The 26,302-nt window shown below is 43.7% G+C and overlaps 1 protein-coding gene across 2 annotated transcripts in view; it reads right to left on the minus strand.

Moving 5' to 3' along the window:
• Positions 1-211: 211 nt before the first annotated feature.
• Positions 212-26,302, minus strand: part of LOC118367300 (zinc finger protein 236-like) — a 92,906-nt gene continuing 66,815 nt past the window's right edge. For both annotated transcript variants that reach the window (XM_035750623.2, XM_035750622.2), the window contains 8 exons: positions 24,706-24,894; positions 23,077-23,220; positions 20,892-21,058; positions 13,146-13,274; positions 12,846-13,040; positions 10,628-10,757; positions 9,159-9,332; positions 212-2,357 (listed from right to left, as the gene is read on the minus strand). In XM_035750623.2, coding sequence (XP_035606516.2) covers positions 2,215-2,357; positions 9,159-9,332; positions 10,628-10,757; positions 12,846-13,040; positions 13,146-13,274; positions 20,892-21,058; positions 23,077-23,220; positions 24,706-24,894 — 1,271 coding nt within the window. In that variant the 3' untranslated portion in view covers positions 212-2,214. The remainder of the gene's footprint in view (positions 2,358-9,158; positions 9,333-10,627; positions 10,758-12,845; positions 13,041-13,145; positions 13,275-20,891; positions 21,059-23,076; positions 23,221-24,705; positions 24,895-26,302) is intronic.

Below are 26,302 nucleotides of genomic sequence, written 5' to 3' on the forward strand. Positions count from 1 at the left end.
TGGCCATGCTCTTTCCATATGCTGCGAAAGGTTAATAACTCTGGGACTAATGAAAGATAGAGGTACAAAAATGGGTTTTGACTATGTGTCAATGGATTTTTCAATCGCTAAACACTTGCCTTTTCTAGAGACAAGGTTTTGATGCAGAGACACAGACAAAATGCAATCAACTTCACACAAATTATTTCTAAAACAATTGGTCCACATTAAATCTGTAAATAAATTACTGGTTTTATTAATTAAATACTTTTCAACATTACAAAATACATTCCTGACAAAAAAAACAAAAAAAAACACTTAACAGCTTACGGTCTGTAAACTGGTTCAGTAATTGACAAAAAATGAACTCTTGTTCACAACCAATGTGATATGGAATCCAAAAATATATGCAATCATACACTATTTACATTGCAAAATTAAATATCAGATTACAAAATGGCTGTGCATAAGCTTACAACTAAATGACAATTTCATGCAACACCTTGTGAACGTGGAGAGTCAACCCCTGAAGCCCTTATACATCAGCCAAGAACTGTGGTATCACAGGTCATCGTCATCATTGTCAAATTTACAGGCATAACGTTTCAGAAGAGAGGGATCAAATCCACACCAAATACTTTTCAAAATCATTATACTTTATCCGGGCTTGATAGAGCTTGCCTGGCGCAATGAAACCTATAGAGTAGTCATTTGCAAGATTGCATTCTGCAAACCCTGGCACTTCGGGCAGACTAAAGTGAATGATTTCAAATAGTAGTGTATTTGAACCCAGGTCTGACCCATATGACTCTTAGCGCTTTATAGTCTCACCATTCAAGGCTACCTTCACCTTTATGGCAAAAATATATGTATATTCTTTACAACTAATTAATCAAAAACAAAACCTTTAGCTTGCCTTTTATAAAAGTGTATAGCATAAATATGCAAAAATATGTGACTTTAAAAAGAAATGTACTTTTCTGGTAAACTGCACATAGATCACTCCAATGTGTGTGCCTGTTAAAGCACAGCTCAGTTGTCAAACAGTTAAGTGTGGGCCTGTTCGCAGTGTGTGGAGCTGCCCGGGAGCACGGGAGAGATCGAGTCCCCGTCTAGAAACAATGCCTAGACCCTGCCCCAGCCCGTTATACACTTGTGTAGATCTGAAATGATTAGATAGGAATACGCAATAAGGCAAACCTTTCTATCCAGCCTTTCAGAGGGCAAGGTGGAGTTCTAACACTATTGCTTATACCTAGTCCAGTCCGTAATAGGTCATACGGAGCAGTTTGTGACTGACTACTGCTGACTTATGGACCGCGGATCTACAGGGCTGTTTCCGGATGGGGCAGGTGAGTGGTTATTCTACTCTACAGGGTGAACCAGTACCGCAGGACTGACAGTGCAGCCATGCAGATCTCTAGCGTTCACTCCTCTTATTGGCAAACAGAGTAAACAACAGTCTAGGGATAAAACCGCCGGTAGTCTACCTCAGCTAGCTACAGCCCCGACTGGTGAACTGTACTGGGAGGTCAGCGTATGATTACTAAACAGCTTTTTGACTAAAACGTCTCGTAAGGGACTCATACTAATGAGAATCGGAGCGCAGGTTGATTCAGCAATTTAGTCAATGGAGGGACCAGTTCTCTGCCTTTAAAGGGACAATCTGCAGTTCAAACAATAATAAAAGCGGGCAATCCGCCACCGATTTGGTAAATAGCTGAGGGATGGAGCTGGAGAAATATAACCAAATTCATCCATCAAGGACTGAACAACCATGATATGAAAAGGATAGATTTAACCATGTTGGGGCGATAAAATGTTTGTTTACAATTGCTTGTCTTTTTGTTCGTCAATAATCAATGGGTATATATCATGAATTTAAAAGTAAAACAAAAAATGGATGGAGCAATGACAGATTGTCCCTTTAATGCATATCTGAGGACAAGAGAAACGGGCAGAAATAGCTGCTGCTAAGGACCTAATGCGTGTAGAGGTACGGCCGCACACGCTTTCTATTTTCGGGATGTGCGTGGCAACATCACTTTAGAAAAAGTGCAGAAATGTCCAACTCAATTAAAAAGAGGTGAGGAAAGGAGGGGGTTGATCTGAGGGGTAGGTTTTCCACACCTACTTGTGGTAAAATCAGTGCTTCGTATCATCAGTGCACAGACGCCTAGTAAAGAGTCTATGCTGGGATAAACTGGGAAGGTCAATTCAATTCTGAGTTGGGGGCTAAGGGAACACGTTGGGAATACCACAGTGCCAGTCTCCAGAAGACTCCTGGACAACCTCTTCCATGTCATTCAGCTCGGGAGGGACATCCACTCCAGTCTCTGTCCCCTGCTCCAAAGTCACCTCCTGGGTCCGATCGGGACCTGTGTCCAAGAAAAAAAAAGACAGAGAGAGAGATAAAGACACAGAGAGAGAGAGAGAGGCAGAGAGAGGGAGAGAAGAGAATGAAAGAGAGAGAAAGGACAGAGTGAGAGGGAGAAAGTTACTCATGAACGTCCCTGTTAGAACGGAGAGTGTCAAGGGAAGTCTTTAGGTTCAGTTTCAGAGTTTAAGAATGAACAAAATACAGTGCAACACACAACGCATTTATCACTTGTGAGGTAAGTTAGTGACAGGTGAAATTTTACCAGAGCCCTTTCTCAATTGTCTAAAAAAAAATCCTCTCCTCGCCTCCCCTCCTTCGATGCATTGATCTGGAAGAATTGGCAAGGTGATGATGAGTCAGCCTGAGGACGACGAGTTGCCTTCAGCCATATTGTTTTTCCCAATCAGTGCAGATGAAGAGGTGGTGAGGACAGATGTTGTCAGCAGTCGAGACAGAGCCTTTTTGTTTGGGATCCAGCAATAGACACGAGAGTCAGTTCAGCAGAGGACATTTCCTTTGTACTAACCATCAAATGTTTAAATGGAGGTATACAGAACCAAACAGGCACTATGGGGAGATCTATTGAATGAACTCACTTAAATTTGACTGACACTCTCAATAAAATAGCTATTGTGAATCATCCAGGTGAATGTTTGTTAGAAATGTCCTAGACATTTTTTGTTGTTGCTAGGCTTCCCCTATAGGCGCGCAAGGACTGATACTCACACTCACACCCCCCCACCACACACAGTGCCTGGATACAGGCCTTAGCCGTGGTATATTGCCAGAATTGCATATTCCAGACAGTCCCAACGTCAACATCCAACATAATAATCAATTGAAAATGCTAAATACCGTTCAAACATTTGCCACCGCCATAAGCAGTTTGTCACAAAAAAGTTGCCGACTCCCCGTTTCAAGTGAGAATCAGAGCGCTGACTTACAGCTCCAGTCAATCAGCTCGGTGGCTGTTGAAAGCTTCCGTATGAGCGTCCAGTCGAGAATGAAAAGGACAGGTTCTGCCATCACAAGTCTGGCTAACCTTCTCTATCAAAAGGCCTTTCAGGCAGGGAAAGGTAGCAGAATTGAGAGATGGAGTATCAGCCTGATTTGTGAGCTTTATCCCTATGCGCCATGGTCAAAAGTAGTCCACAAATCAAATCACGTTATTGGTCACATACACATATTTATCAGATGTTATTGTGGATGTAGTGAAATGCTTGTGCTCCTAGTGCCAACAGTAGTATCTAACAATTCACAACAACACACACACATCTAAAAGTAAAAGAACGGAATTAAGAAATATATAAATAATAGGACAAGCAATGTCAAAGTGTCATTGACTAAAATACAGTAGAATAGAATACAGTAAAAACAGTTGAAGTTGGAAGTTTACATACACTTAGGTTGGAGTCATTAACTCTTAGAACTACCCATCCCGGATCCGGGAGAATTGTCATCAACGACACTAATTAGCATACCGCAACGGTCAAAAAATATTACGAGAAAATATTCATATTCATGAAATCACAAGTGAAATATAGTGAAACACAGCTTAGCCTTTTGTCAATCACCCTGTCATCTCAGATTTTGAAATGATGCTTTACAGCCAAAGCAAGACAAGCGTTTGTGTAAGTTTATCGATAGCCTAGCACAGCATTATGTCCAGCTAGCAGCAGGGAGCTTGGTCACGAAAATCAGAAAAGCAATCAAATTAACCGTTTACCTTTGATGATCTTCGGATGTTTTCACTGACGAGACTCCCAGTTAGACAGCAAATGTTCCTTTTGTTCCATAAAGATCATTTTTATACCCAAAATACCTCTGTTTGTTTGTCACGTTATGTTTAGAAATCCACCGGAAATAGCGGTCACGACAATGCCGAAAATTATATCCATAATATCGACAGAAACATGGCAAACGTTTTTTTATAATCAATCCTCAAGGTGTTTTTCAAATATCTATTCAATAATATATCAACTGGGACAATTGGCTTTTCAATAGGAGCGAGAGGAAAAATGACTACATCTGTCTTTTACGCAAGAATCACTCGGAGAGCCCTCAGCTGGACTTAATGTAGTCGTTTACGCTCATTCTTCAACATAAAGGCGTGAAACTATGTCAAAATGCTGTAGACACCTTAGGAAATACGTAGAAAAGGGAATCTGGTTGATATCCCTTTCAGTGGCCAATAGGGGTGCATAGGAACACAACGGTTTCAAAACATGAGTCACTTCCTGATTGGATTTTTCTTAGGCTTTCGCCTGCAATATCAGTTCTGTTATACTCACAGACAATATTTTGACAGTTTTGGAAACTTTAGAGTGTTTTCTATCCTAAGCTGTCAATTATATGCATATCTAGCTGTCAATTATATGCATATCTAGCATCTGGTCCTGAGAAATATGCGGTTTACTTTGGGAACGTTATTTTTCCAAAAATAAAAGTAGTGCCCCCTAGTTTCAAAAGTTTAAAACTCCTTTTTTAACCACTCCACAAATGTCTTGTTAACAAACTATAGTTTTGGCAAGTCGGTTAGGACATCTACTTTGTGCATGACACAAGTCCAACAATTGTTTACAGATGCATTATTTCACTGTATCACAATTTCTGTGGGTCAGAAGTTTACATACACTAAAATTGACTGTGCCTTTAAACAGCTTGGAAAATTCCAGAAAATTATGTCATGGCTTTAGAAGCTTCTGATCAAAAGAAATCAAAAGAAAATAAAAATAAATCAGCCAAGACCTCAGAAAACAATTGTAGACCTCCACAAGTCTGGTTCATCCTTAGGAACAATTTCCAAACGCCTGAAGGTACCACATTCATCTGTACAAATAATAGTAAGCAAGTATAAACACCATGGGACCACGCAGCCGTCATACCGCTCAGGAAGGACATGTGTTCTGTCTCCAAGAGATGAACGTACTTTGGTGCGAAAAGTGCATATCAATCCCAGAACAACAGCAAAGGACCATGTGAAGATGCTGGAGGAAACAGGAACAAAAGTATCTTTATCCACAGTAAAACGAGTCCTATATCGACATAACCTGAAAGGCTGCTCAGCAAGGAAGAAGCCACTGCTCCAAAACCGCTATAAAAAAGCCAGACTACGGTTTACAACTGCACGTGGGCACAAAGATTGTACTTTTTGAAGAAATGTCCGCTGTTCTGATGAAACAAAAATAGAACTGTTTGGCCATAATGACCATCGTTATGTTTGGAGGAAAAGGGGGGATGCTTGCAAGTCGAAGAACACCATCTCAACCGTGAAGCACGGAGGTGGCAGCATCATGTTGTGGGGGTGCTTTGCTGCAGGAGGGACTGGTGCACTTCACAAAATAGATGGCACCATGAGGATGGATAATTATGTGGATATATTGAAGCAACATCTCAAGGCATCAGTCAGGAAGTTAAAGCTTGGTTGCAAATCGGTCTTCCAAATGGACAATGACCCAAAGCATACTTCCAAGTTGTGGCAAAAAGGCTTATGGACAACAAAGTCAAGGTATTGGAGTGGTCATCACAAAGCCCTGACCTCAATCCCATAGAACATTTGTGGGCAAAACTGAAAAAGCGTGTGCAAGCAAGGAGGCCTACAGACCTGACTCAGTTACACCAGCTCAGTCAGGAGGAATGGGCCAAAATTCACACAACCTATTGTGGGAAGCTTGTGGAAGGCTACCTGCAACGTTTGACCTAAGTTAAACTATTTAAATTCAATGCTACCAAATACTAATTGAGTGTATGTAAACTTCTGACCCACTGGGAATGTGATGAAAGAAATAAAAGCTGAAATTAATCAATCTCTACTATTATCCTGACATTTCACATTCTTAAAATAAAGTGGTGATCCTATCTGACCTAAGACAGGGCATTTTTTACTAGGATTAAAAGTCAGGAAATTGTGAAAAACAGAGTTTAAATTTATTTGGCTAAGGTGTATGTAAACGTCCGACTTTAATTGTACATATGAGATATGTAAAACAGTATGTAAACATTATTAAAGTGACTAGTGTTCCATTATTAGTAAAGTGGCCAGCGATACCATGTCTATGTATATAGGACAGCAACCTCTAAGGTGCAGGGTTGAGTAACCGGGTGGTAGCCGGCTAGTGACGGCTATTTAACAGTCTGACGGCCTTGAGAGAAGCTGGTTTTCAGTCTCTCGGACCCAGCTTTTATGCACCTGAACGGATGATAGTGGGGTCAACAGGTCGTGGCTCAGGTAGTTGATGTCGTTGATGATCTATTAGGCCTTCCTGTGACATCGGATGCTGTAGGTGTCCTGGAGGGCAGGCAGTATGCCCCCGGTGATGCATTGGGCAGACCGTACCACCCTCTGGAGAACCCTGCAGTTGCGGGCGGTGCAGTTGCCGTACCAGGCGGTGATACAGCCCGACAAGATGCTCTCAATTGTGCATCTGTAAAAGTTTGTGAGGGTCTTAAGGGTCAAGCCAAATTTCTTCAGCCTCATGAGGTTTAAGAGGTGCTGTTGCGCCTAGGGCGGTGGCGGTTATGACATTTCATCAGCCGGTGATTGTCAAACACTAACTGTCGGTCTAAAGGTTATTGACTGTTAATTAACAATTAGCATCTCCTGGCTTTCACACATAGCCAACAAGCCATTTTAAAAAGTCTAATACATCCATGTTTTTTATTTGATTTTAGACAGGTCTAAAGAAGCATGATATGTAGTCTATTTCAGAAAGAACAGAATAGCATACTCAGAGTTGACCGTATGTTAGGTTCTGATGTGGCTATGCCATATGGCTGTGGGCTTCACTAGTCATTCTGTACACAAGATTTTATTTATAATTCTGTGGCGTTATTTTATAATATGAAGAATAAAGCTGAATAAAATATACAGGCCCAGTCGAGAGTTTGGACACATCTAACCACTAACCACTTTTATTTATTTTTTGTGTTGTCTAAATGATATAATAAACACATATGAAATCATGTAGTAACCAAAAAAAGTGTTAAAACAAAAATATAAGTATAAAGTAAATAGCCACCCTTTGCCTTGATGACAGCTTTGCACACACTTGGCATTCTCTCAAGGAGCTTCACCTGGAACACATTTCCAACAGTCTTGAAGGAGTTCCCACATATATCAAGCTCTTGTTGGCTACTTTTCCTTCACTCTGCGGTCCAACTCATCTCAAACCATCTCAATTGGGTTGAGGTCGGGTGATTGCGGAGGCCAGGTCATCTGATGCAGCACTCCATCACCTTCCTTCTTGGTCAAATAGCCGTTATACAGCCTGGAGGTGTGTTGGGTCATTGTTCAATGATAGTCCCACTAAGTGCAAACCAGATGGGATGGCGTATCGCTGCAGAATGCTGTGGTAGTCATGCTGGCTAAGTGTGGCTTGAATTCTAAATAAATCACAGACAGTGTCACCAGCAAAGCACCCCCCCACCACCTCCTCAATGCTTCACAGTGGGAACCACACATGCAGAGAACACCTACTCTTCGACACACAAAGACACGGCGGTTGGAACCAAAGATCGCAAATTTGGACTCATCTGACCAAAGGATAGAATTCCACTGGCCTAATGTCCATTGCTCATGTTTCTTGGCTTCAAAAGGCTCTACAGCTGCACCACCGAGAGCATCCTGACCGGTTGCATCGCCGCCTGGTATGGCAACTGCTCGGCCTCCGACCGTAAAGCGTTACAGAGGGTAGTGCGTACCGCCCTGTCCATCACTGGGGCCAGGCTTCCTGCCATCCAAGACCTATAAACTCGGCGGTGTCAGAGGAAGGCCCAAAAAATTGTGAAAGACTTCAGTCATCCAAGTCATAGACTGTTCTTTCTGCTACTCCATGGCAAGCAGTACTGGAGCGCCAAGTCTAGGTCCAAAAGGCTCCTTAACAGCTTCTACCCCCAAGCCATTACTGCTGAAAAATGTATCAAATGGCCACCTGGACTATTTACATTGACACTTCCTCCCACCCTTTGTTTTTACACTGCTGCTACTCGCTGTTTATCATCTATGCATAGTCACTTTACCCCTACGTACATGTACAAATGACCTTGACTAACATGTACCCCCGCACATTGACTCGATACCGGTACCCCCAGCATATAGCCTCGTTTTTACTGTAAGTAAGCATTTCACAGTAAGGACTGCACCTGTTGTATTCGGCAGATGTGACAAATAACATTTGATTTGATCCTTGCTTCCGGTCCTGAGCTACAGGCAGTTAGATTAGGGTATGTCATTTTAGGCGTGGGAACAACATCCCCTATACACTTCCTGTTGAACTCAGTCACCGTGTTCGCGTGCACGTCAATGTTATTCTCAGAGGCTACTCGGAACATATCCCAGTCCGCGAGATTTTAGAGAAAAGGGTGTCATCTGGGCTGTGGCGTCCATCAATAATGGACTGGCCTCCTCAGAGAGAAAGCATGTAGGGATGCTCAGGATTTTAAAGATTTTTAGTTTACCTAGGCAACTAGGCAAGTCAGTTAAGAACAGTGGGTTAACTGCCTGTTCAGGGGCAGAACGTCAGATTTGTACCATGTCAGCTCGGGGATTTGAACTAGTCCAACGCTCTAACCACTAGGCTACCCTGCCGCCCCACTCAATGGCTGGTATCGGAGACTGACAAGCAAGGTTTTGTCTGGCTGTGAATTTCGCACAAGGTCACCTTTCATCTCAGCTCAACCACACACATGCACAAACACTTGAGTGGTGCTCGGGCTTTAGAGTTTTTTTTGCCGCGTCTCGAGTGTGATATTCTTGCGGGGGGTTGTGCGTGTTTTGTGTCTCTGTGTGTCCGTGGCTCACCGTAGCCGTGCGACCTCTTCATGTGCAGCTTCATGTTGCTCTTCTGTGTGAAGCTGATGCTGCAGATCTCACACTTGTAGGGCTTCTCCCCTGTGTGTTTGACCGTGTGTACCTGCAGGGCACTCTTCTGGTTGAAGGCCTTGTCACACTGGGAACACTTAAAGGGACGCTCACCTGAAAAACAGAGAGACACCTTCTCAAGACTTTCAGTACAAAGTTTACTCGCACATGGTGGTGAACTTCGCCGGATGAATACAAAACACACATTCTAAATCTCGTGTGCAGTGAAGGCAATAAAAAAGTTGTCTCGCACAAAAACAAGTTTGAAATATGGAACAGAAGTACTTCTAAAAAGTGAATGCACGTACAGTAATTGATGCGTTGCACTATATTACTGCAAGCGGTAGCAATTTACATCCATTTTAATAACATTTTTATAAAAAATGGAAAGGTCTTGTCAGCTTACATTATCGGCTGAAAGATGTGAACCACCGGCAAAGTGTAAATCCGTAGCCTACTGTGCATAATCTTGGAACATAATGACCTGCCATAATCGCTACCATTACAGTCAAAAATACATGGACTTATTTAACTGAAATTGAGCAAAGACCTGTTATGTCTGTAACTAAGTCCATGGACATTATTTAAGTACCTTCTTCCTCAATCTAAACCATTAAAACGGCACTGTGAGAAAACAGCCACACATTTTGTTGAAGACCGTGGATCTGCCTCTCTTCTGATGTGGAGATGGAGATTAAAACACATTTCTAGTACGACGGTTCCCCCCGTTTGCTTAAAGAAGTGCTAAGAGCGACGGTTGTGATTGTGATGCTTTTCGCTTGCTGACATGACTGACGTGACTAGCAAGCTAGGCTATGTCATTTCATATCGTGTGTACGAGCTCTCTTACAGTCTCTCCTGCTGGGGATGATTAGAGGTAAGACAGGACCCCCCCCCCCCCTCCCCCCGCCGGTTCAGCTGCCTCTTCAACACACAACATTACAGTTCTCACCCCGGCCTGCCACTGACACAGCCATTGAGTGGGTGGCCATAAGTAGTAGGCAGTAGGTACCAACGAGTCAAAACGTTCAAGTCGCACTTCACCTTAATTACTTACCTCTCCAGAACAAAAAAGGTCCCAATTCAAGAGAAGCAAATGCACATCCCTACTTTGTTGTGTCGGAGTTGTGTTAAATTCATCTTAGGAGAGTCCATGATTTGCTTTGAAGAAGATAATTTGGTCATTTTGCCATTGAGGCATATACATGAAAATGTTTTCCCTAAGGTCTTTGAAAGTGTCCCAAATGCCTGATGAAAGGCCACTCTAGTCGAGGACTAGGATAGCATCTTCATTCCTATGGTATATTTTTACTTTTGCGCCTTCAAGGCTGGGATGTACAATAGACCTAAACAGAATAGTAGTCAGGGATTTATTCGAGTTAACGTTGTGCGTGCGTGTGTGGGATTACCTGTGTGTGTGCGGTTGTGTCTCTCTAGTTGGCTGGGCTTGGCGAAGGCTTTGTCACAGGAGGAGCATTTGAAGAACTTGGGCCTTTGGGAGCCCAGTGAAGGTCCTCGCTGGTGGACACGCTCGTGCTCCTGTAGGAGAAAGAGGTCAAAGGTCCGGGGACACAGAACAAAAAAAACATAGCAAATATATAGATTTTTTTTATCTGCAATTTGCACGAGAACTGGCCCGCCAACTGCGCCAGCGTACACTTAAAACCGTGAAAAAAAAACATCTGGGAACATTGGAAACCCAAAAGTCTAAAGATGGACCCCCCCCAATTTAAAAAAAAATAAATTCTAATGCAGAACCATCCAGAAACCCCAAAGTCTACTAACAAACCATCAATGAAGCTCAAAGTCCAATGACAACCCATCAAGAAACTCCAGTCTAATAACGAATCCTCAAGAGACTCCTAAGTCTAATGAAGAAGACTGAAGAAAACTCCCGTCTAGTCATGAACAAAGAAACAACAAGGCCAGTCTCGTCACAGGGTAGTGTGATGAATGAGAGTTGCTTTTAAAGATCAAGAAAAATCAGAAACTGAAAGTTTGTAAAATAACTTCCTCTGCATGTCCCCAGAGTCATAGAAAAGTCTGATCAAGCAAACCAACTACACAGACAAACATGTGTGAGGGTTGTGTGTGCGCAACCCTTCGGTCCAAATGTTGTCCAGGGTGAAGTTTGGCCTGCGGTCCCCACTTTGAGCAGCCCTAGTATTGACCTTTAAATAAACGCTACTCAACTCCTAAACATTATTGATAAAAGTACTGGTATTTCCCTCTTAACTATTGATGAAACTGTTGCCGTTTGTCTCTCTCCATCGCTAAATGACATCATAAAGTTAATGAACCCAGCAACAGTTTGTAAAGTGGAGAAATAAAACAAAACATGAATTAAACATTCTCTAATCTCAGACACCAAGGAACTAAAATCTGTTTGCGTAATTGCATCAGATGCTTGATAAGCTTAATGTACTAACAAAGTATCCACTCCTCTAAATGGAAAATCAGCCAGTTTCAGGGAAGTCTATGCGCCAAATGTCCCCTCCGGGGTTACATGGGGCTGCCGATTAGCACGGAACAGGCTTTGATACGGTTCCAGCCGTGCTCCCCCTTTCCAAAGGAGCGTTTAATTCCGTAAATGAGATGAGGAAAGCTTTTGGGATCAGGATGAGCAAGGAATGAGGGGGGCGTCACTGAGCCATAGATCTTAACACACACAAACTCTCTCTGAATGAAACGCACATCTAATGTGCTCTCTCGCTCTCTTGTTCATACACATGGACACAGACACACCATCAGGGGATCACACGTGTCATATCAGGTAAAGACGGTCATACGCTCGCACACACACACACAGTACATGGCCAAGGACAGAGGAGGACATTGAGGAGTTGCAGAACAGCGTGGCTCCCAGGCTGGATGAGAGCAGCTTGCTTCTGCTTATAACCCTAGAAATTAGGTCAAGCTCCTGCCTCTCCTCAATGCTGAGAGCTTCCCACTGTTTACGTGCTGGGGTGGAGATATTAAATGGAGAGCCTCTCTTCCTTGGGCAGCCGTATCCTCGTGAGTAGCATTGTCAGAGGAGGAAAAAGTTTGCACTCGAGAAAATTACCATCAGCCTGAAATTGGACTTCAGCTATTAACTTTTACCTCTCGCTCCTCCCGGGGCTATTATTACCCTGTCAGGAGGCAGTAGGCATTTGGGACACAGAGAGAGGGAAGAGTGACAGTTGATTTATAGTTGTTACGAGACCCCGTAAGAAACTGGAGCAGCAGAATAAAGGCGTTAGCCATTGTGCTCAAGTCCTCTAAGGCGATTGTGTTTAAAGTCCCCTGAATGCAGAGAAACCTTCGGCCGTTTGACTCCTGTAACCCACTCTTAGCCCCGTCCCACCGCCCAGAAAACACCCAGAATACACTCAAGAGTACTCAGAGCTGGTCCCACAGGAAACGATTATCCAGAGTTGAAATCTGCTCTGAGGGCAAGACAGGGCAAATACTATCAGGGAATGGAAGGAATACATACAACATACAAACATGCTGTAATGGGTGTGTATGTCTGCCCAGACCTACTGTGTGTTTTTTTGCCACACACTCTGCATACTTGACAGTGTTCCATGCTATAGTCCAGTCTCCAGTGTGTGTGTGGGCGACTGTGTGTCTGTCTGTGCTTACCTTTAAGTGAGTAGCTCTTTTGAAGGCCTTGCCACACACTCTGCAGACGTGGCACCGGTCCTTGCCGTGGGCCTGCCTGCAGTGGCGTCGCAGCGTGTTGGCGCTCTGACACACCTGATTGCAGTAGAAACACTGGTTCTGCTTCTGGTTCTCCCCCTGGTCCTCCTTCTCCACCACCTGGCTCTCCTCTGACAGCTGGTTTCAACACAACACACACGTTACACGCACGTTATCCTACCCACCGCCTGGTCCTTCTTAGATATCTGTTAACAACACACGTACACGCATACACTGACTGACCCTGTAAATATTGTCGGGCTGTTCCTCAGTGGCCTGGGGGTGGTGACTGACCAGTATGACCTGCTGGGTGGAGCCGGCCTGTTGTCCTGAGAGATCCTGGTCACTGAGCATAGTTTGGTACTGCTGACTCTATGGAGAGAAAATATTCACTGTTACTGTTTGTTTGTTTGTTTGTTTGTTTGTTTGTTTGTTTGTTTGTGTGTGTGTGTGTGTGTGTGTGTGTGTGTGTGTGTGTGTGTGTGTGTGTGTGTGTGTGTGTGTGTGTGTACACCTTTTACTATACTTGTGAGTACCAGAAGTCCTCACAAGAATAGTAAACCAACTCAAATTCTGAGAAGTGGTCTTCAATTTAAAAAGTATATTTTAGGCTTAGATTTAGGGTAAGAATTAAGGTTAGTGGTTAGGTTTAGATTTAGGGTTAGTGGTTAGGTTTAGATTTAGGGTTAGAATTAAGGTTATTGGTTAGGTTTAGATTTAGGGTTAGAATTAAGGTTATTGGTTAGGTTTAGATTTAGGGTTAGAATTAAGATTCCAAGATGGCGTAGCAGTCAGACGTCTTTGTCCTGTCGTGTCCCTTGTATATATCTTTTTATATATTTTTCTTCGCAGATCTTTTAAAAATATTTTCCTAAACCTCAACTTCTAAATACTCTCCTGCAACCCGCCTCACCCAATGTGGCATGGATCTGCTTTTTTCTAAAGTATTTCTATTTACTTCGGATCTGGAATCCCTCAACTGAAGCTAGCCAGCTAACTAGCTACCAGCGATCAGTCAACAAACCACTGCGAGCTGTCACCAGCTAACCTTTAGCTTGGAAAGCTCTCGCCAGTTGGTACAACGTGACTCAAACCAGAGCATAAAGGACATATTTTTCTCTCCATATCCCCGGATTCCTACCGCAAACTCTGAACCTTTTCATCTGGATCCTCGCAACTAGCTACAATATCCGGCCCCCTTCTACTGCCGGTACGGTGCACAGAACCCCGATCCTCTACAACTGGAATACCGACATAATCTGCCCGAGGATTCCAACAGGCCCCTCAGGCGCAACGTCCGCTGAAGGCACATTCTGCTAACCTGCTAGCTATCTAGAGCTACTTGGAACCCTACTAAGCCATGACTGGTCTATCGACATTACCGCACGAGGAGGCAAAAACAGACTTACCTCCATCGTGACGCACCCAAAGGCGTTTCTGCTAACTTGCTAGCCTCGGTCTGCTAACTGTTAGCTTGCTATACCCGGTCTGCTAACTGCTAGCTTGTTAGCCCCAGCCTACTAACTGCTAGCTTGTTTGGCACGGCATGCTAACTGTCTGAATCGCCGTGTCCCCAGCCAGCCCAACCACTCACTGGACCCATATGATCACTTGGCTACGCATGCCTCTCTCTCTAATATCAATATGCCTCGGCCATTACTGTCCTGGTTAGTGATTACTGTCTTATTTCACTGTAGAGCCTCTAGCCCTGGTCAATATGCCTTAACCAACCATGCTGTTCCACCTCCTACATATGCGATGACATCACCTGGTTTAAAAGTCTCTAGAGACGTCATTACTCAATGCCTAGGTTTACCTCCAATTTACTCACATCCTACTTCACCTTTGTCTGTCTGCCTTGAATCTATGCTATCGTGACCAGAAACCGGCTCCTTTTACTCTCTGTTCCGAACATACTAGACGGCCAGTTCGTATAGCCTTTAGTCGTACCCTTATCCTACTTCTTTTCTGTTCCTCTGGTGATGTAGAGGTTAATCCAGGTCCTGCAGTGCCTAGCTCCACTCCCACTCCCCAGGTGCTCTCATTTGTTGACTTCTGTAACTGTAAAAGCCTTGGTTTCATACATGTTAACATTAGAATCCTCCTCCCTAAGTTTGTTTTACTCACTGCTTTAGCACACTCTGCCAACCCGGATGTCTTCGCCGTGTCTGAATCCTGGCTTAGGAAAAGCACCAAAAACCCTGAAATCGCCATCCCTAACTATAACATTTTCCGCCAAGATAGAACTGCCAAATGGGGCGGTGTTGCAATCTACTGCAGAGATAGCCTGCAGAGTTCTGTCTTACTACTCAGGTCTGTACCCAAACAATTCGAGCTTCTACTTCTAAAAATGAACCTTTACAGAAACAAGTCTCTCACCGTTGCCGCTTGCTATAGACCACCCTCTGCCCCCAGCTGTGCCCTCGACACCCTATGTGAATTGATTGCCCCCCATATATCTTCTGAGCTCGTGCTACTAGGTGACCTAAACTGGGATATGCTTAACACCCCGGCCATCCTACAAGCTGAGATTGATGCTCTCAATCTCACACAAATTATCAATGAACCTACCAGGTACAACCCCAAATCCGTAAACAGGCACCCTCATAGATATCATCCTAACTAACTCGCCCTCCAAATACACCTCTGCTGTTTTCAATCAAGTTCTCAGCGATCACTGCCTCATTGCCTGCATCCGTAATATATCTGCGATCAAACGACCACCCCTCATCATTGTCAAACGCTCCCTAAAACACGAACAGGCCTTTCTAATCTACCTGGCCGGGGTATCCTGGAATGACATTGACCTGATCCCGTCAATAAAAGATACCTGGTTATTCTTTAAAAGTGCCTTCCTCACCATCTTAAATAAATAAGCATGCTCCATTCAAAAAATGTAGAACAAGGAATAGATATAGTCTTTGGTTCACTGCAGACCTGTCTGCCCTTGACCAGCACAAAAACATCCTGTGGCGTTCTGCATTAGCATCGAATAGCCCCCGTGATATGCAACTTTTCATATACACAAGCAGTTAGGAAAGCCAAGGCTAGCTTTTTCAAACAGAAATGTGCATCCTGTAGTACAAACTCAAAAAAGTTCTGGGACAACTGTAAAGTCCATGGAGAATAAGATCACCTCCTCCCAGCTGCCCACTGCACTGAGGCTAGGAAACACTGTTACCACCGATAAATCCACTATAATTGAGAATTTCAATAAGCAATTCTCTGTGGTTGGCCATTCTTTCCACCTGGCTACCCCTACCACGGTAAACTGCCCGGCACCCTCCACAGCAACCCGCCAAAGCCTCCACCATTTCTCCTTCACCCAAATCCAGATAGCTGATGTTCTGAAAGAGCTGCAAAATCTAGACCCTTACAAATCACCCGGGCTAGACAATCTGGACCCTCTCTTTACAAAATGATCTGCCGAAATTTTTGCAACTCCTATTACTAGCCTGTTCAACCTCTCTTTCGTATTCTCTGAGATTCCCAAAGACTGGAAAGCTGCCGCGGTCATCCCCCTCCTAGAAGGGGGTGACACTCTAGACCCAAACTGCTACAAACCCATATCTATCCTTCCCTATCTTTCTAAAGTCTTCGAAAGCCAAGTTAACAAACAGATTACCGACCATTTCGAATCCCACCATACCTTCTCCACTATACAATCTGGTTTCAGAGCTGGTCATGTGTGCACCTCAGCCACGCTCAAGGTCCTAAACGATATCATAACCACCATCGATAAGAGACATTACTGGGCAGCCGTATTCATCAATCTGGCCAAGGCTTTCGACTCTGTCAATCACCACATTCTTATTGGCAGACTCGACAGCCTTGGTTTCTCAAATTATTGCCTCGCCTGGTTCACCAACTACTTCTCTGATAGAGTTCAGTGTGTCAAATCGGAGGGCCTGTTGTCCGACCTCTGGCAGTCTCTATGGGGGTGACACAAGGTTCAATTTTCGGGCCGACTCTCTTCTCTGTATACATAAATGAAGTCGCTCTTGCAGCTGGTGATTCTCTGATCCACCTCTACGCAGACGACACCATTCTGTATACTTCTGGCCCCTCTTTGGACACTGTGTTAACTAACCTCCAGACGAGCTTCAATGCCATACAACTCTCGTTCCGTGGCCTCCAACTGCTCTTAAATGCAAGTAAAAAACTAAATGCATGATATTCAATCGATCACTGCCCGCAGCTGCCCGCCCGTCCAACATCACTACTCTGGACGGCTCTGACTTCGAATACGTGGATAACTACAAATAACTAGATGTCTGGTTAGATTTTAAACTCTCATTCCAGACTCACATTAAGCATCTCGAATCCAAAATTAAATCTAGAATCGGCTTCCAATATTGCAACAAAGCATCCTTCACTCATGCTGCCAAACATACCCTCGTAAAACTGGCCATCCTACCAAACAAGACTCCCTAAATTGTATCAGCATATCGATTGCGCAACCAGGGCTGGAAAAACCTTGGATTATTGCTATTCTAACTTCCGCAACGCATATAAGGCCCTGCCCCACTCTCCTTTCGGAAAAGCTGACCACGACTCCATTTTGTTGATCCCTGCCTACAGACAGAAACTAAAACAAGAAGCTCCCGCGCTGAGGTCTGTTCAACGCTGGTCCGACCAATCTGATTCCACACTCCAAGATTGCTTCCGTCACGTGGACTGGGATATGTTTCGTATTGCATCAAACAACAACATTGACGAATACGCTGAGTCGGTGAGCGAATTAGAACGTGCGTTGAAGATGTCGTTACCATAGCAACGATTAAAACATTCCCAAACCAGAGACCGTGGATTGATGGCAGCATTCGCGTGAAACTGAAAGCGCAAACCACTGCTTTTAATCAGGGCAAAGTGACCGGAAACATGACCGAATACAAACAGTGTAGATATTCCCTCCGCAAGGCAATCAAACAAGCTAAGCGTCAGTATAGAGACAAAGTAGAATCTCAATTTAACGGCTCAGACACAAGAGGTATGTGGCAGGGTCTACAGTCAATCACGGATTACAAAAAGAAAACCAGCCCCGTCACGGACCAGGATGTCTTGCTTCCAGGCAGACTAAATAACTTTTTTGCCCGCTTTGAGGACAATACAGTGCCACTGACACGGCCCGCAACCAAAACATGCGGACTCTCATTCACTGCAGCCGACGTGAGGAAAACATTTAAACTTGTCAACCCTCGCAGGGCTGCAGGCCCAGACGGCATCCCCAGCTGCGCCCTCAGAGCATGCGCAGACCAGCTGGCTGGTGTGTTTACAGACATATTCAATCAATCCCTATCCCAGTCTGTTGTTCCCACATGCTTCAAGAGGGCCACAATTGTTCCTTTTCCCAAGAAAGCTAAGGTACTGAGCTAAACGACTACCGCCCCCTATCACTCACTTCCGTCATCATGAAGTGCTTTGAGAGACTAGTCAAGGACCATATCACCTCCACCCTACCTAACACCCTAGACCCACTCCAATTTGCTTCCCGCCCAAATAGGTCCACAGACGATGCAATCTCAACCACACTGCCATAACCCATCTGGACAAGAGGAATACCTATGTGAGAATGCTGTTCATCGACTACAGCTTGCCATTTAACACCATAGTGCCCTCCAAGCTCGTCATCAAGTTCGAGACCCTGGGTCTCGACCCCGCCCTGTGCAACTGGGTACTAGACTTCCTGACGGGCTGCCCCCAGGTGGTGAGGGTAGGCAACAACATCTCCACCCCGCTGATCCTCAACACTGGGGCCCCACAAGGGTGCGTTCTGAGCCCTCTCCTGTACTCCCTGTTCACCCATGATTGCGTGGCCACGCACGCCTCCAACTCAATCATCAAGTTTGCGGACGACACAACAGTGGTAGGCTTGATTACCAACAACGACGAGATGGCCTACAGGGAGGAGGTGAGGGCCCTCAGAGTGTGGTGTCAGGAAAATAACCTCACACTCAACGGCAACAAAACTAAGGAGATGATTGTGGACTTCAGGAAACAGCAGAGGGAACACCCCCCTATCCACATCGATGGAACAGTAGTGGAGAGGGTAGTAAGTTTTAAGTTCCTCCATCACAGACAAACTGAATTGGTCCACCCACACAGACAGCATCGTGAAGAAGGCGCAGCAGCGCCTATTCAACCTCAGGAGGCTGAAGAAATTTGGCTCGTCACCAAAAGCACTCACAAACTTCTACAGATGCACAATTGAGAGCATCCTGTCGGGCTGTATCACCGCCTGGTACGGCAACTGCTCCGCCCACAACCGTAAGGCTCTCCAGAGGGTAGTGAGGTCTGCACAACGCATCACCGGGGGCAAACTACCTGCCCTCCAGGACACCTACACCACCCGATGTCACAGGAAGGCCATAAAGATCATCAAGGACAGCAACCACCCGAGCCACTGCCTGTTCACCCCGCTATCATCCAGAAGGCGAGGTCAGTACAGTTGCATCAAAGCTGGGACCGAGAGACTGAAAAACAGCTTATATCTCAAGGCCATCAGACTGTTAAACAGCCACCACTAACATTGAGTGGCTGCTACCAATACACTGACTCAACTCCAGCCACTTTAATAATGGGAATTGATGGGAAATGATGTAAAATATATCACTAGCCACTTTAAACAATGCTACCTAATATAATGTTTACATACCCTACATTATTCATCTCATATGTATATGTATATACTGTACTCTATATCATCTACTGCATCTTTATGTAATACATGTATCACTAGCCACTTTAAACAATGCTACCTAATATAATGTTTACATACCCTACATTATTCATCTCATATGTATATGTATATACTGTACTCTATATCATCTACTGCATCTTTATGTAATACATGTATCACTAGCCACTTTAACTATGCCACTTTGTTTACATACTCATCTCATATGTATATACTGTACTCAATACCATCTACTGTATCTTGCCTATGCCGCTCTGTACCATCACTCATTCATATATCTTTATGTACATATTCTTTATCCCCTTACACTTGTGTCTATAAGGTAGTAGTTTTGGAATTGTTAGCTAGATTACTTGTTGGTTATAACTGCATTGTCGGAACTAGAAGCACAAGCATTTCACTACACCCCCATTAACATCTGCTAACCATGTGTATGTGACAAATAAAATTTGATTTGATTTGATCCTCGACTTCGGCGATGTCATCTATAAAATAGCCTCCAACACTCAACAAATTGGATGCAGTCTATCACAGTGACATCCGTTTTGTCACCAAAGCCCCATACACTACCCACCACTGCGACCTGTACGCTCTCGTTGGTTGGCCCTCGCTTCATACTTGTCGCCAAACCCACTGGCTACAGGTTATCTACAAGTCTCTGCTTGGTAAAACCCTGCCTTATCTCAGCTCACTGGTCACCATAGCAGCACCCATTCGTAGCACGCGCTCCAGCAGGTATATCTCACTGGTCACCCCCAAAGCCATTGTTCTTATTTATTGCCTTAACTCCCTTGTCTTACTTCATTTGCACTCACTGTATATAGACGTTTTGTTTTCTTTTTTATACTGTATTATTAACTGTATGTTTTGTTTATTCCATGTGTAACTCTGTGTTGTTGTATGTGTCGAATTGCTATGCTTCATCTTGGCCAGGTCGCAGTTGCAAATGAGAACTTGTTCTCAACTAGCCTGCCTGGTTAAATAAAAGTGAAATAAATAAATACAAATAAAAGGTTTAGATTTAGGGTTAGAATTAAGGTTAGTGGTTAGGTTTAGATTTAGGGTTAGAATTATGGTTAGGTTTAGATTTAGGGTTAGAATTAAGGTCAGTGGTTAGGTTTAGGGAAATATGATTTTGAATGGGGAATCAATTGTTGGTCCCCAAAAAGTATAGTAAGATATCTGTGTGTGGGTGGGTGTATGCACGCCCATGTGTGTATTTTTCAGAGTGGTTACCTGTGTATGTGCTGTTGTCTACCTGCATGATTGTGTGTGTGTTTCAGAGTGGTTACCTGTGCGTTGAAGTTGAGCGTGAATTGAGGTTGAGCGTCCAGCATACCCTGTGTGTCCTCCAGTGTGAGAGTCACGCTGCCGTCGCTGGCCATGCTCGATGACGACATCACCAGACTCTGGGAGCCGGCCGTCTGTGACAGGGAGGTGCTAGGCGGCAGGCTTGTGACTGACAGGAGAGACAGGAAGTAGGTGAGAATTTAGCTCGACAGAAATACTTGCAAGATTTTAATAAGCCATGCTGGTGTCATGCCAATGAAACTGAACTGGCAATGCATTTTCAAATGGGTAGAATGATGCACTGTGGCATATGGTAATCGGGAAGGAGAGCAAGCCAGTGGAAATTGACGGAGTGGATTGGGCAGATGCCTGAAAACGCCACATGAACAGCAAATGCGTGAAAAAAAAAAACACATTTTATAAGAGGTCACCAGATAGTTGACTTGTTCTCTGCAAGCATCATTTAAAATTGAGATGTGACAGTGTGAAGGGAAATTAGGCCGAGCAGCTTACCCACACTCACAAAGAATCTTGCCAACTATGTTCCGCAGCGTACAAATGTGAATGACCAAGAACCCCAAGGCCTAAATTGAGGAAGTTGAACGATTATGGTCAAAACTTGTTGATACAACAATAGCTAAGATGTGGAGAAGTCTGTCCAGAATCTTAACAACACTATCAAGAATGCAGGTCCTACAGGCCCTAGTTTTGTCGCACCTTGTTCAGTCGTGTAGTCAGGTGCCACAAAGAGGGACCTCGGAAAATTACACACACAAAAAAATAAATATTTTATCCTTTATTTAACTAGGCAAGTCAGTTAAGAACAAATTCTTAGTTACAATGACGGCCTAGGAACAGTGGGTTAACTGCCTTGTTCAGAGATTCGATCTCGAAACCTTTTGGTTACTGGCCCATCACTCTGACCACTAGGCTATCTGCCGCTCCAATTGGCTCAGAACAGGGCAGCACGCCCGGCCCTTAAAAGTAAACAGAGAGCTAACATTAATGACATGAATGTCAATCTCTCACGGCTCAAAGTAGAGGCGGGATTGACTTCATCACTACTTATTTTCATAAGAAATGTTGACATGGTGAATGCACCAAGCTGTCTAAACTACTAGCACACAGCCCAGACACCCATACAGTGAGGGGAAAAGTATTTGATCCCCTGCTGATTCTGTACGTTTGCCCACTGACAAAGAAAGGATCAGTCTATAATTTTAATGGTCGGTTTATTTGAACTGTGAGAGACAGAATAACAACAACAAAAATCCAGAAAAGCGCATGTCAAAAATGTTATACATTTTTGACATGCATTTTTCTGGATTTTTGTGGGCAAACGTACAAAATCAGCAGGGGATCAAATTGTTTTTTTCCCCTCACTGTACATACCCCACAAGACATGCTACCAGAGGTCTCTTCACAATCCTCAAGTCCAGAACAGAATATGTGAGGCACACAGTCCTACATAGAGCCATGGCTACATGGAACTCTATCCCACATCAGGTAACTGATGACAGCAGTAGAATCCGATTTTGTTTAAACAGACAAAAAAATACACCTTTATGGAACAGCGGGGACTGTGAAGAGATACAAACACACAGGAACAGACACGCGCACACAAACTCTACACACACGTACATTGTAATATTGTTGTATTATACGTTTTTGATTTGTAGTTACGCATGGGGATTAATAACGTTATATGATGTACTGTTTTGTCTTATGTGTGATGCACGTGCCTTAATGTGTTTGGACACCTGGAAGAATAGCCTCTGCCTTGGCATACAAATACACAATTCTCCATTCATCCAACCGAAAGCTTTACTATCGTCTCATTCTTTCATAACGTCTTTTGATTAGATGACTCACTGTTGTTAAATAAGAATACATTTGTAAAATGACCAAACTCCTCTCAATGCCTATTCATTGTTTGTCACAGAATATTGTCCACTTGAGTTGAGAGGAGAGTGATGACGATGGCTCAGAGAAGTTGATTTAACTGCACAAGTGATGAGCGGTGAGAGGTACTGCAATCAGCCTGCTAATTGACCCAGCTCTTCATCGCGCCCGCTGAACGAATCACTCAACACACTTTACATCACAGGCCCTTCACTGTGTGCTCCCAGTGGGCTGCAAACATACATACACACACACACACACAGCCGTGCTGCTGCCAATCCTTACCAGTCAGGCCCGCGTTGCTCTGAGGTAGGAGGTGGTCATTGCACATGGTGAGGGTGGCACCTGTGGTTTGGTGGGATGCCAGCCTGATCCCGCCAATCATCTCTCCGCAACCAGGGGCGCCGTGCTGCTGGAGGAGGTCTTGACCTTCAGAAAGAGAGAAAATACATTTCATCTGCAGCCCATAGTGACGTGATTCAATTATCTTCCTCCCGGCTCCTCTTGCTCTTTTTCTATGTCTGCAGTCTTCATCTCTCCGTTGAGTTTTTTTTGTTTACATTCATGCAATGTTTGGTAACAGAACGACGGCACAAGAAGCACAAACCAGCAATCTGCTATCAAACTTTGCATCTGCACTGTTCGTCGAGTAAATGTGTTTTTGTAATATTTTCCGTGGACATTTTTAAGAGTCGTCCTTGTGCATAGAGTTGTATGTTTAACTTTGAGACATTGTTCTTTTGTTTGGCATTAAAAAAAAGTAAAGTCTCAGCATCACTCGGCTACTGTGAAATTGCCCCTCCGTGAGGATGCACTTTAATTTAAATTTTACGACTGAAATTGAATTCCGGGCAGAGTGGATGGATTACGTTTTGGGCATTGAAGGCTCCGTGTGTGTGTGTGTGTGAGAGAGATAGAGAGAGTGTGTGTGTGAGAGATAGAGATAGTGTGTGTGTGAGAGATAGAGTGTGAGTGTGAGTGTGAGTGTGTGTGTGTGTGTGTGTGTGTGTGTGTGTGTGTGTGTGTGTGTGTGTGTGTGTGTGTGTGTGTGTCCAGTATGTCAATTGACATTTTTGTGGCATGTGAGTGCCGCAACGACATATTTATAAGAATAGGCGAAGAGAATTCTTTGTGAACTATTCATACATATTTTGAGTATCTCACGATTAAGTATCCTTGAAGCGCTGTCGACGCATCTGGACAGCATACCAATTATAGTCTCATGAAAATATGTGTTACTCTCAAGGGCAACTGTAGAAAACACAGTTCTTGATTTTCGGACCTTTTAATGAACTTGATTTGTTGAATTAAGATGAAGAGAAAAATAGATTGATTGTGCTCCTGTGAGCCAGCTTGTTTAGCTGCTACGTGTGTGTGGGCATGAGCGAGTGAGTGCCTGTGGTGAGTGTTTGTCTGTAGCTGTGTGTGTGTTTTCCCAAAGTGTGCACTTGTGTCAGATTTTAAGCTACAATACGGAACTTTTTGGACGACCCGACCAAATTCACATAGAAATGTGTGTTGTAGATCTGTCAATCTCATTGAAAGCAAGTGTGCCTTTTCTATGCTTCCCTTTCTTAAGGTTCGTTTTAGAGTCTTTTACTTTTGGTTTTGCACACAAGCTTCAAACAGCTGAAAATATTTTTCACAGCGGTTTAGATGATACTATGATTTGCTACACTATATATACTTGCTTGTTTTTGTCACAAACTGAAATTAGGTGAACTATTCAAATTTTAAAGCAACCAGGAAATGGCAGTGACATGTCTGCATAGTGCATATTTTAAAATATATTGGATTGATTGAAAGCATTATTAGGAGAGTTTCCTTCATTGATAAATCCATGACGGGGAGCGTGCAAGAGTACACTTTGGGAGAAGTATGGAGAACAGGGACAGATCATTTGTGTGTGTCTACCTGATATGGTGAGTGTGATCTCCTGGGGGTGGTTGCCTGCAGCAGTGTTGCCCCCAGCAGCAGCGTTGGCCTGGGCCTGAGCTAGAGCCTGGGTGAGGCTGGAGTTGTTGATGGTCAGAGTGATCTCCTGAGCCCCACTGGACACCAGGCCTGGACCACTCATCACATGACTCAGGTCCTGATGAGAGCCTAAAGGGGGCAGGGAGAGAAAACAGGGAGTTACAGAAGTCATCATGAACTAATTGACTCTCCTCACTTCTATCCTTCCTCCATTCCTTCCTCTCTTTTTGTCTCTCCTATCCTCTCCCCTTTTCATCCCTCCTCTCCATATCCCTCCTTTACTCTCTCTATCTATTCTCTCCTCTATCTCCCCCATGCCTTAAGCTGACACCCTGTGCCGTCAAAGTAGGTCCAGCTGGTGTGAAAGCATGGCTGTGGAACAAACTCATTGTGACAGTTTCCTCTCGGTGGGGCCACACATCACAGACACTCACATAAACAACAGAAAGCTGTGGGGCCCAAAAGAGAGGAAAGGATAGGAGTAGAAGAGAAGAGACACGGTCAGCTGCATAAATTAGTTTTAAAAACACTTCAGTGAAACATCTACCCATTTTGAATTTGGCTGCAAGGAAGCAAAAGGATTCGGTGTTTTCAAGGAAAATTCAGAATTTCATGAATTATTCTGAGTGATAGTGTTATTATTCACAATACTCAAGAATTCTGTTTTTGAGTTGATGCATATAAAACATCAAATCCCGTTTACAATAACCCGAAAAAGCTTGTATCCCGGTTATGAGAAACCCGGATAAGCCTGGGATATGCTGATCGAAGACGGGGTAATGTGGCATGTAAAAATCTTATCCGGTTTACTGTTGTTTTTGAGGTCTGCGCAGGCGGAGTTTTGCTTATCATGGGTGTTGTGCGATGATGTTTTCACCTGATTGTCAAACAAAAATCACTTCAAAAAGTGGGCTACCTGTGCAGTTAAATCCACATGAACAATTCCATAATAATTTTGCCTACTATAATTAATTTACTGTAATAAAAAAAATAATCTGACATTTGGTTGGCCATATTATAATTTACAACATTTGGTAGTCCATTTGTCAACTAAAGTTTGATACACGCAGCTTCACTTCTGTCATAACTTGTTGCCCTAGAAGACTAAATAAAATAGGGCTCATCAGAATGTCTTACATCGATAGAACGAATGCATTAGTAATCAAGTAAACAACAGTAAAGTTGTCTGGTTCGTTTAGGGACCAGGGAGAAAACGCATTAACTCCAAAAAACAGTCAGTTTGAGTGGTTTTGAGGAAATTAAAAGCTGAGAAAATTACCAAACACTTTCTGGAAAGACTTCTGTTCGTCTTGGTTGCATATTTTATGTGGTTGAAATACTGTCTGCTTGCATAACAGTGTCAAAGACAACACATTACACGCGCAGTCACATTTTCTCAAGAGATGCCGAAAGAAAGAAATCATATTTCTCCACTCTTGTTCCCGGGACAAAATTAACATTTGTTGTAAAATTTCACTGCCAGAAATGCATCATTCTGCAGGAGTTAAAGTTATATTACGTTACATGTGAAAGGTTA

The sequence above is a fragment of the Oncorhynchus keta genome, chromosome 34, assembly GCF_023373465.1.
Source record: "Oncorhynchus keta strain PuntledgeMale-10-30-2019 chromosome 34, Oket_V2, whole genome shotgun sequence".
NCBI lineage: Eukaryota > Metazoa > Chordata > Actinopteri > Salmoniformes > Salmonidae > Oncorhynchus > Oncorhynchus keta.